The sequence below is a fragment of the Achroia grisella genome, unplaced genomic scaffold (genome assembly GCF_030625045.1).
Source record: "Achroia grisella isolate CSIRO2021 unplaced genomic scaffold, CSIRO_AGI_Agris_v1 utg534, whole genome shotgun sequence".
Taxonomy (NCBI): Eukaryota; Metazoa; Arthropoda; class Insecta; order Lepidoptera; family Pyralidae; genus Achroia; species Achroia grisella.
Window position 1 is genome coordinate 1,955,441 of NW_026712920.1, and position 12,674 is coordinate 1,968,114.

The 12,674-nt window shown below is 32.1% G+C and overlaps 2 protein-coding genes across 2 annotated transcripts in view; one reads left to right on the forward strand and one right to left on the reverse strand.

Moving 5' to 3' along the window:
- The window catches only part of LOC131847416 (short/branched chain specific acyl-CoA dehydrogenase, mitochondrial), a 36,113-nt gene extending 32,701 nt beyond the window's left edge, over nt 1-3,412 (reverse strand). The window contains exons 1-2 of the mRNA XM_059196996.1: nt 3,299-3,412; nt 3,089-3,221 (exon numbers count right to left, since the gene is read on the reverse strand). Coding sequence (XP_059052979.1) covers nt 3,089-3,221; nt 3,299-3,331 — 166 coding nt within the window. The 5' untranslated portion in view covers nt 3,332-3,412. The remainder of the gene's footprint in view (nt 1-3,088; nt 3,222-3,298) is intronic.
- A 2,049-nt stretch (nt 3,413-5,461) lies between these two features.
- On the forward strand, nt 5,462-11,456 carry LOC131847422 (activator of 90 kDa heat shock protein ATPase homolog 1). The gene is made up of 5 exons (XM_059197002.1): nt 5,462-6,057; nt 7,853-8,218; nt 8,509-8,679; nt 10,269-10,429; nt 10,928-11,456. The coding sequence occupies exons 1-4, from the start codon at nt 5,701-5,703 to the stop codon at nt 10,398-10,400; spliced, it is 1,026 nt and encodes a 341-aa protein (XP_059052985.1). The 5' UTR covers nt 5,462-5,700; the 3' UTR covers nt 10,401-10,429; nt 10,928-11,456.
- Nucleotides 11,457-12,674: the final 1,218 nt, after the last annotated feature.

Genomic DNA, 12,674 nt, shown 5'->3' on the forward strand with positions numbered 1-12,674 from the left:
TTCGATAGAACTCAGGTAGCGCTACCCAGAACTCCGATCAGATCAGCTAGAACTCGTAAAAAAAAATCTCCTATAAGTCAGACTTAAAGAGTTAAAAATGGCGATAATTTGGAAAATAATGATTTTACAGGAAAAAGTTACTAGACTTTTCGATAGAACTCAGGTAGCGCTACCCAGAACTCCGATCAGATCGGCTAGAACTCGTAAAAAAAAAGTCTATAAGTCAGCCTTGAAAAGTTAAAAATGACGATAATATGGAAAATAATTATTTCACAGGAAAAAGTTACTAGACTTTTCGATAGAACTCAGGTAGCGCTACCCAGAACTCCGATCAGATCGGCTAGAACTCGTAAAAAAAAAGTCCATAAGTCAGCCTTGAAAAGTTAAAAATGACGATAATATGGAAAATAATTATTTCACAGGAAAAAGTTACTAGACTTTTCGATAGAACTCAGGTAGCGCTACCCAGAACTGCGATCAGATCGGCTAGAACTCGTAAAAAAAAGTCTATAAGTCAGCCTTGAAAAGTTAAAAATGACGATAATATGGAAAATAATTATTTCACAGGAAAAAGTTACTAGACTTTTCGATAGAACTCAGGTAGCGCTACCCAGAACTCCGATCAGATCAGCTGGAACTCGTAATTTTTTTTTTTTGTAGATTTATATTTTTTGCAATAACTTGCAAAATAATTATTTCCAGGAAAAAGTTATGAAGCTTTTCTGTAGAACTTGGAGAATGCTGCCCAGAACTATTATCAGATCGGCTCGAACTCGCGTCTGAAATTGATCTTTTCTTATATGAATTATAATTTGGACGCGGCGAAACTTCAAAAATCGATTTTTTCGTTTTAATCGCTAGAACTATTGATATAACTGATAGAGAACTGTAGAACTATTGTAAAGCAAGCTAGAACTCCGAAGAAATTTGTGATTTTCGTGATTTCGTGCGCCGCGTGAACTTAGCGCACGATTTTTTAAAATTTGTTTTTTTTTAATTTAAACATCGGAACTATTTAAAATGATTATAAAGAACTCTAGAACTATTCAAAAGGATGTCAGAACTCTAAAAAAAAAAGTCGATTTTTGAATATCGTGTGCCAAGTTCACAGGACCGGATATTCTTCTTATCGAGGAAGGCTTTAAGCTACATAACATTACGCTACGACCAATAGAAGCGAAGCATCAATGAAAAATGTTGCGAAAACGGGGAACATTATTGATATTTGAGGGCTTCTGTTGTGTGCGCTGCGCGAACGAAGTAGCGGGTACAGCTAGTATTTTATAAATATATCCAGTTGTGTTTTAATATAGTTGTTAAAAAATGTTTACTGTCGATATTGTTGTTATGTATGTGTATGTATAGCATTCCGGAGACAACTGTAACGACCTTTCATTAAAATCTATTAAACTATTTAAAATACCCGTGGCGACAAACAACCAGGCACAATATAGAAATTTACACTAATACTATAAGGAGAAAATAGAAATAGAATTAATTTTTATTCAAATAAACTTAATATAAGCATTTTTGAATAGTTATATAATATTTTGTTTACTTGTCATTATACAAAGACGGGTTTCTTTCAATAATTTCTATAAGCCGGATACCTAGTTGCAATAGAATGTTTAAATTGTTATTAATGTTGGTAAATATTATAGTTCGTCACGATAGAAAACAATACACACTTACAAACTTCCGCGTTTATAATATTAGTAAGTTATAGGTACTGAATTAGCAAAGTTATGAGAATCAGAAGAAGGCAGGACGAGCCACTAGTGTATACAAACAATTGGAAACCAATATTACTCTCCTATCTATGACATTTGGGCAACATCCATTAGATTCCGAATAAGGGCCGTTCCTAAATGTGTTCAAAATTTAATTTGTACTACCAATTATCACCATATAAATAATTGTATTTTGTGTTACAAATAAGGAAGATTCAATATTTGTAAATACATTGAAACAGACCGATTTGTTTGTTAATCAAGTAATTATTTATTTATGTCGACTTTGCTATTTGGCAGTATGTATTAACACAAAACTCTTAAAAAATGTAATTCTGAACAACATTTATTTATTTATTTAAAAAAGCAACATGGTATTGCTTATTTTTCTTGTGAGTCTGTGTTCCTAATGAGTGGTAGAATAAAAAATAGGACTATTCAAGTGCTTATATTATGTTTATTTGAATAAAGATTATTTCTATTTCTATTGTTGGAATGCAATGCAATGCATCCATTTCAAGGCAACGCAATTGAAATACCTAGATACTGTCCATCTGTTTTAGGCTACATACAAAGTTGCATAAAATACTAGCCGATTTTAAAAGGCATAGATAACTCTGAAATCTATAGGTACTTATAATTAGTAAATCACGGGATCTATCCTACAACGTTTTTATTTTTATTGAGATGAATGTCATATCTGAAATTTATTTTTATTCTTCATTTATTGTAGAATTACTTCATTAGTGACAATGAAGTAATTCTACAATAAATGAAGAATAAAAATAAATTTCTGATCAATAAAATTCATGTCATTCATTGAATTTGTAAATAATAAGGAAATAAGTGTTATATAATTGATATATATATATAACCGATTTTATAAAACAGGACTGTATCAGATTCATCCCACAACTATTAAAATAAGTTCCTAAGTTTAAAAATAATGTTACATCAATACATTTTACAATAAGTATCTACGTATTAAATCGTTAAATATTTTTTCGTAATTACCTATACATTTTTTTAGGACCTATTTATAATTCATTCCCATGAAATAATAGTTTACAGTTGATTTGACACGTAAGCTGATAATATGTCAATGGCGACAACCAATGCAAGTATGGTTTCCCACACCATCTTGTAGATATAATAAACTTATATTATAATTGCACCGTTATAATATTTTAAGTTAAGATATACTACCACAGAAAAATAATAGATACCTGATTCAATCTAAGATAAATTACAAAAAAGCATTCTAAATTATAAACTGGCAATCTAAGCAGATTAGTTATCTGCTCTAAACTAGTTTGCTTATTAACTTTTTAATAAGTGAACTTAATGATTAAAATTACTTGTGTCTTTCATCGCCAATTCATCATCGGTCAACGTGGTCAAAGGTCGTGGCGTTGATGCTTCTGAGCTGTAGCTCTTCATTTGTTTGGAACCAGCGCCAGCCATTGCCGGAGCGCGCCATTGCTCCAGTATCTGCAAAACCGCAATTTCAAATATCGAACGCCACTTTATTTTTAAATTAAACTTTTAATGCACTTGAACACACACACCTTGCTGCCAATGATACGCCGTAATGGGAACATTGTTTTATTATATCTATTTGTAATTACCGCGCGTGTAGACGTGCATGCGCCGGCGTTTGCCGTCTAGAATACAGACTGGTTTGAATGATTTCAATAGTATTGGAGGCCATTTGAGAGCCTTATATTATCTCACTCGCACCGAGATAACGAGTTTCGACCAATTGATGATGAATGGTTCCATGCCAGTGTGGCTTGTTTATTCACTAAGTCGTTAACCGACTTCAAAATAGGCTGTGTAAGTTGCTGAACTGATTCTGATCAACTCTTGCTTTATTTAACATATACTGGCCTTGTGTTCATTTTATCGAGCTGAAATCTGTTTTTGCAACAGGTATAAAATCGTTACATTTTTCATTTTATTCTATACTGTATAAATATGCCAAACTAGCTGTGCCCGCGACTTCGTTCGCGTGGAATAGTGACCTTGGCCCCTTTTTCCCCTTCAGCCGATAGGTATGCATTTTTTAAGAGATGATAATGGAATGGTGCTTTCGCCTGCGCTAACGGCTGGAGGGGCACCAGTAGAGGATGATAAGATGAGTATGAGGTCAGGTAAGCTAGCCCATCCTGGTAATTTCACCAGGAATATAACATGATGTCTTCCAGGAGGAACCGCGTGGAGGTCCACCTAAGGTAGATAGGTAAACGGTATGCAATGTTAAAAACAGACATTGTCATCTATTGCTTAACAATGTAATCGAATCCAGTGTGAGAAGGGCAGCTTCTGTTTCTTTGCCATTTGTTTCGGTTTTTACATGTGTTAGACAAAGAGTTCCTCACAATTTTTTTTTCTTTTATATCAAGCAATCAGTCTTTCAGACTATAAACAGATTTGTTGATCATGTTAAATCTCGTGATAGGTGATTCTCTATTGAAAATTCAGCCTCAGATATTCCAGCTTATGCTTATGTTGGTACTTTACGTGTCATAAGACGTGCCGCATAATCAGGCAATGTTAGCTGAACAGCAAACAAATTTTATTATTTAAAAAAATGTTTTAACCAAAATCGAACTTACGACCAACTAGTTGATAATGGATTCTTAGTAATGAGAATTTGAGTCTCTATCCGTCTAATAAATTATCATACACATTTATTATATTATTATAGAGATAGTGTGAAGAAAACTTACACGGGATCTTACTGCAGATATTTATATTTAAAGACAACATATAAAATAAGAAACGTAATAACTTTATTACTATTTTTATATTGTGAATGATATTTTAGCCTAAGCTCCATTAATACAATCCGTACAATAGATAAAAAATAACTGCATGTTTCTATGTGTCGTATACTGTATTGTAGTATGCTTATAACGGAACGTTTATTGAACTCATCCGGATGTTTCCATTATGTTGGCAGTACAATTTTCTAGAAACGTACAGAAACTACTCAGTATTACCAGATTACTACAATTTACCAACAATATAGGTAGTGGGCTGAAGTGCCGGTATGACGTATTTATACTCACTGGATTATGTTCACCATAAAATAATATACTTGTATTTATTTTAATAGCTTGGTAATTGATGGTATAGTTTCATAAAATTGTGCCGTTTATTTCTACTACAACGGAAATTGTATTGTAGTAAACATATAAAAATATTTTGATTCAGAAAAACTAATGAAATAACACTGTAACGTTTATTTTTCTTTATATGTTCATAATAATAAAATACCAGCATAGTATATATTTACATAAGCACTGTTTTAAATTAAAAAAATCCTTTTCCATATGTGAATTTCACATTCAAATTAATGCATATTTGTAATAAACAAATTTTATTAATTTGTGATATTTAGCTTAATAATGATATTTTAAATTGTCGTCATATTGTTTGAAGTTTTTTATATTTTGGTTTATATCTCACTTTTTAAATTTAGTCTTCTAAACATCCTTTCAAACGTTTTTCCTTTTGTCTATTCTTCATTTTTACCGTGTTTTTACTGAAAAGAGATTTACATAAATATTTCCCATTATATTTTTATAATAAAAAATCATCTTTTATAATTTATTAGCTATAACAAAATTTCAATCATTATTTTTGTGAATTTATTTTCCCTAACTGTTAATTCACGTAACATGTGCAACTTTATACCTCAAATATGGAAACACAGATCTGTCAACTGTCAAAGTTGATGTGATAGCATGGTTTGTTTCGTGCTCGATTTTTCTCGAAGCGAGAGTTTTACTGATCGTTCACAGCCATATCGAGCGAATTATTTGATTTTCTGACTGTACTGTGCGAAGATTAACAGCATTACATCTTCCTGCGGATTTCTTATCATATAAGAACACACGGTCATACTCAATTGTGTCTAATCATTGAATCATCAGTCATTGTGCATATTTAGATCGCGTGGAACATGGCCAAATGGGGCGAAGGAGACCCTCGCTGGATAGTTGAGGAGCGACCTGACGCTACCAACGTAAATAACTGGCATTGGACAGAGAAAAACGCGGGACCATGGTCGAAGGACAGGCTAAAAGAACTGCTAAATAACTTGAAAATAACCCAAAACGGTGTTGACTGTAAAATTACAGAATTAGAGAAATTAGACGGCGAGGCGTCGGCGAATAATAGGAAAGGAAAACTAATATTTTTCTATGAATGGGACATCAAACTGAAGTGGGAAGGAAAGCTGACTGGAGGTAGTGATATTGTGAAAGGTGATATTCATATTCCGAATCTATCGGAAGAAAATGACGTCAGTGAAGTAGATGTAAGTATAGACCTATTAAAAAGGTGTATTTTATTGTAAATACTAATTTTTTTTTAAATTAATTTTCTGTAAGAAATTGCATTAATGATAAGGAGCCTTTTTAGTACTTAGTCTCATTTTTAACCTTTTAATTTTATTTATGTTCTTTCAATGTTCGTGCAGTAAATTGTTATAAATGAAAAGTTAATAATCTTACCATTTTAGACTACACAAGGCCATTTGCAGTGGTACCACAGTTTTATTTATTTTGGCTATCACACAGTTTTGGTTTAGAGTTAGATATGATAGTTATATAAATATGATGAATTACATATATGGAGGCATCATACTTATTCCCCTGTAATGGCAACACATGATATGATATCCATGGTGCTGTTTATGTAAATACTTCACTGTCAACTTGTTTGCCATTCATGAAACATAAAATAATGACTGGATTAAAGAGAATAAAAAGGAATATTTTGAGTATTTAAAATGAATTGTAGTGTAACTTTAATATAATAATGTTCCCACTAATAAATGAATAGAGATCTTTGGGGGAGGCGTTTGTCCAGCAGTGGACATCTTCCAGGTAGATAAGAATGAAGAATAAATGACCCTTAAATCCCATAGTGTGTGATTCATGTCCTGACAGGTTCTAGTTTAGTTAGTGAAATGGATAATACATACATTAATTTGCTTAAAATGTGTTTTTGTTTATTAGAAGTTATAGTAGCTATAACAAGATGAGTATGTAATGTTAAGGCCAATAAAACTGCAGTGCAACAGGTATAACAAATCTAAGACCAATTTAACTTTAATATAACAAACCTCAGTTTACAAATTACTCATTATAACAAATACATATATATAATAATATGTGTAACTACAATATAACAAGTCTAAGACCAATTTAACTTCAGTATAACAAACCTCTGTTTAACAAATTTCTCCATGTTACAAATGTACATAATAATGTATAACAAATCTAAGACCAATTTTACATCAATATAACAAAACTCTGTTTAACAATGTAACAAATATAACATGATCTCATCCGATTTGTTGTATCAAAATTGCACTGTATCTGCTTCTTACTATTGATATACTTTGAAATTCAGTTTTGTATAAAAATGTATGTATGCAACATTGAAATTCAAATACATCAGATACATACATTAATATACAATTTGAATTGCAATGTCTACATAATATCCTTTCTTTAACGTCAGTAACAGTAGAGATTTGTTTCTAAAGGACCTATTCATAAGGAATAAAATAATAAGAGACAGACTATATCCTCTCATCTGTGAAGAAGCCAATTTGGACTCTGACACTATAGCCCCATCTGTGAGAAGTCCTGTAATTGGTATCACAGGTGAGGCATTATAGTCATTTTGACAACTAACATTTGAAAGGTTAAGATATCATCAATTTTTTAAAATCAATTGATTATATTATTATTGTTGTCTGTCTGTTCCTTATTGCTAAACTATGAAATGCTGCAAGGATTTTGATGGGACTCACTCACAGATAGCTAATGTTAAAAGGAGTAACTTGGGGACTTTTATTTATTTTAACAATAAAATAAAGTTTATTTCATGCAAGGAGAAATCGCGCGGATCTTTATTTAGTCAGCTACTAAATAAATATAATAATAAAATATGTATAAATACATATTATTATAATTAGTTAATATTTAATCCAATAAGATATCTATTATAAATTTATATATTCACATCCTACTTACAAATCAGGGTGTGAGTTTAACTTTTAACATTTTTAATTGAAATATTTTTTTTTCGTAATGTTTCAGATGACTGTAACAATTAAATGTAGTGGTGATGAGGCCCAACGAGTGAAGGCATTCATGCACAATGTGGGTCGAAACGAAATCCGCAAGCAACTCACAGAGTATATAAGAAGTCTCAAAGAAGAGTTCTCTAAAGGCCTAATACTTCCCAAAAAAGGTGAAAAGCAAGTGAAACCAGACAATGTCTCGACAATCACCAGCGGATTCAATAAAAAAATTAACATGGAGCCTGTGATTACGCAGGAGAACAAACAGATTGGTTGTAAGTTAGATACAAAGAGTATTGAAATGTCAGAAAAGTTCCAATGTCGCGCTGAAGAATTTTATAATGCAATGACTCGAATAGAAATGGTTACAGCATTTACTCAAGTAAGTATATATTTTATATTGATAGTTAATGTTGTTTTTGTTTATTGTTATTTCACTTCTTAGGTTCCTCAGGTTGTGCTAAGACCTAAGCCTCCTCCAATAGACTCCCGCGATACAGGTTCGCCTAGTACAGGGTCCAATGTATAATAATAAAAAAAAAGACTCCATGTTCCTTTGTCCAATGCTTTCCTTGTCTATGTTTGTCCAGCCGCTGCCCTTATCTCTTTTTCTGACGCCCTTGTTTTCTTTTTAAGCAATTGAATATATAAAGTACATTTTTTTATTTCTAGGGACATGTCAAGATGGAGGTAGAGAAAGGAGGTAAATTTGCACTGTTTGGCGGGAATATCACCGGGGAGTTCCGGGAGTTGGTTCCCGGGAAGAAAATAGTGCAGTACTGGCGATATAAACAATGGCCTGATCAGCATTTCTCTGAAGTTACCTTTGATATAAATGAGAAGGTGAGAATTTGCTATAAGTTTAATACAACTACATTAAGTTACTTCAACTTTAGCTGATAGTCCTGATTTTTTTTATTGAGTTGTTTGGACTATTGTCAGGTGCCTGTAGCCCTTGCGATCTACATAGATCTATTGTGTTCGACCTTTTTCACAGTTTGCTACCTCAACCCGTTAGGGTCAATAATTGAAGGATATTCTTAGGAGCAATGGTTTTTATCTCAGAATACAGTGTAAACTTTCCATAGGAGGTATTACGTTTATGTATGAGTGGGCTACAACCACACAGGTAGTGGTGTTTCCTCTTCACACAGACAATTCTTATACATAAACAACTCACACAGCTGGTAGCCGGGGTACAATACCACATGACAATTCACACAGCTCCATCTAAACTCAAGCTAAGCAGAACTTGTGTTAAGGGTATTGACAACTGATATAAACACATACATAATATACATAAAAAACATCCAAATCCGTAAAAACAACCCCACTATAACAATAATTCAAAAGTTTATACCGTGTACCGTGTGAAAAATGTAATCACCGACCATCGGAACTACGCGGTGTACTTAACCTCTAGACCACAGGAAACGATAATTTTAATATAATAACTGTTAATTTAACATATTGAATGTAATTTATATGAACTATATTAAAATACTAGCTTTTCCCGCGACTTCGTCCGCGTGTAATTTAACTTAATTTTATAAAATAAAAGTAGCCTAAGTGACTCCTTTATTACATCAGCTACCTGCCATAAAAAGTCCCGTCAAAATAGGTTCAGCCATTTCAGAGATTATCCAGAACAAACACACCGACAGACAGAGACAAAAATTATAAAAAATGCTATTTTGGTGTATGTACCGTATTTATATTCATATGCATGTAGTATAAAACTGTTATTTCAATATTACAAACAGACACTCCGATTTTATTTATATGTATAGATGTATAGATAAAAGTTCTGAACCTAACTGTACTATAAATACAGCATACTATCGTTTTGGCAATATAACATAGAAAAATTCTCGGTAAAGAAATATTTCCCAGTCACGTGGGGAAATGTGGGTTTGTAATGTTATAAATGTGTCACAACTTTGTATATTGGCATATGACAGGAACTATCTTACACGTATAATTAATAATAGCGGAATCTTACTACGTTTTATTTTTATTGAGTTCCCGATATTTATTATTTTTCAATAGTAGCAACAAACGAAGACTTGTGAAGGTAGACGCGTATATGTCTGCCCATAAAAAAATATTTTATTTACCATCTACCCGCCGCTCTCCAGTTTACCCGTTATCATGAAGGTTGAAACGACGCCGAAATAGAAATAGAAATAATCTTTATTCAAATAAACTTAATATAAGCATTTTTGAATAGTCAAGTAAATATCCCGCAAGAGAGCTCTTGGGAAATATACACGTCAAATTATTCTTTTTTTCTAAATAAATTGTGTAGTGATCCGTTTCTTATTAGTTATATAAGATGATGGGGTAATGGCTACCAAAAAAATATTTAAATGTAGGTATATTATTACTAATGAAAATTATGAGGTAATAAATTTAAATACTTTATTTTACAGGATGATCATACACTGGTGACATTGAAACAAGCTCTGGTCCCAGCTTCAGAAGTAGAACAAACTAAAGAAAATTGGCGGCGATACTACTTTGACAGTATTAAACGTGCGTTCGGTTTTGGGGCATTCCTCTGATCTGTTACAAACACGCTTAGACAATTTAGGTAAGTTATGGATATGACACAATTATCTAGATCAGTGTTTTTCAATCTGTGGGTCCAGACCCTTTGGGGGGTTGCGAAGCCTTACTCGTTGGGTCGTCGTTTGAAAGAAAAGTCGAGGTTCATATACCAACGTCGCCGGCGCCGACGTAGTGTGCCCCGCGTGAATAATAGATAAATGCACCAAAATAAAAACAAATTTTTACTTAACTAACGTTTGTAGGCTTTTAATTAAATAATTAAATTTAAATAATTTCTTTGGTTTTCTATGACACAAGGGGTCACCAGAATATTTGCATATTGGGTAGATTTGAGAATGGGTTTAAAATATTTTTTATTAGGCATTTTTTTTTTATAATAATTAAAAAATACATACAGAATTTTCACCCTTCTACTATCAACCCCTATTATTTTGTAATAATTGCGATTTTAATTTATATGGCAAAAAAAATGTTTTCCCGGGACAGCTACTTATTTATATATATATTTTTTTGTTTTCAGGTTCAATTTACAATAAGTGATATGAAGATATTGGCATCCCGCCCAATTGCAATTACTGGTTGTAAAAAATGAAATACATTTGCTATATGAAAACTACGATGAAGTTAAATAAATCTACTTGCAATCCACACGACTGGCAGGCTTATAGGTCAAATATAATGTATGGTTTGGACATTAACGCTAAAGTGTTATGTACCTTCACATTTCAATCTTGTTTGTATATTTTATCTGAGCTACAATCGAATTATTTTTGCATTTAATTGGGTCTCATATACCGGGTTACTCGGAAAGATATGAAAGTATCTATTGTAACGAACAAGTTTTGTTCTACAACTTTCTCTGAAACCATATAATTTTTTCGAGGAAAATCAGTTTAAAACTTATATAAAAACACAATAAACTAAAGACACCACTAATATTAGCTGTAATCAGCTCTATCATAATAGGAAAATATGTAACATTGATAGTTCTTATAAATAAAAAGTCGTGTCGTTCTTTCTTTGTTATGCTCCCTGCTTACTCCACTAATCAAGAAAGTCGACTGTTTTTGGTTAAATACTAAAGAATAGGGTTGTCGATTCTTTGTAATGGAATGAAATGAAATAATACATTTTTATTTTTGTATGAATAATAAGTTACTTTCAGAAACATCACGTGGGATCAATTAGTCATTAATAATATGCATATATGGTATGTTTGTATAAAAAATTTGCTTACAGTAATATAGCTTATGCGTCAGAATAACACAGGCTATATTTTATATTGAAATATAACGCGGGCATAGCTAGTTAGTAATGTTACAGTGATAGTGGCTATATATCCTATCCGAGTAACCCTGTATATGTATGTATATTGACTAGTAAGTATGTCGGCACAAAAGTCACTGGATCTTAGCTGAAACACTGTCGTTTGCTATTTTGTTAAGTAGCGGCTGCTTATGTATTCTTTTTATTTATGGAATGTCCAATAAATTATGTTAGACCACACTCGTCTTTCATTCGGTATTCCTATAAAGATAGAGGAAGAAAGCATGTTTTTAGTTATTGCTGACTAGCGATCCAGACTTTGCACGAGTGCAATTATTGTGGAATCGCGTAATTTTTGTAAAAATTAAATGCAGTTCGTGTTTTTTTACTGTTTACACCACCAGCAGTAAAATTAATATCATAAGAGGCATTTTAGTTATCTGGAATTAGACGTATAAATTCATATATGTATACAGTCACCACTTAACATTAAGAGTAATAAAAAAAATACCGTACGCCGCTCTCAGAATAAACAAATTGGTCTACGCAGATGATAGAGTGTAATCGCTTTAGTCTGTAAAGGACTAATTTGTCTTTTGTTTTCTGCGTACTTGTACAGACAATTATACGATTATAGAGGCATGTGTATTGTGTTATTATTATTTCTCTTTTTTTCTTTCATTTGGTTTAAAAGGTAATATTGACCCTGAGAAGATGTTATAACTGAGGAAATTAAAAATCTTCTAGAGATGCCGCAAATGTTCAGAATTGTGGCTATCTGTAACAAATATGTTTTAGTAGGATGTATGTTTAGTTTATCCAAAGAATTTGAAGTGTTTTGGGATACGTATAGGAGAGCAGAATAGGTACAATATTACGCGCAATAGTACAAATTACATTCTAGTGGCCCTGTATCATCTGTTAAAATATTTTACCAACTCCCAACTTTTATATGAACTTTGACTAAGGTTAGCCTATTTATAAAATATTATTTCAATTTA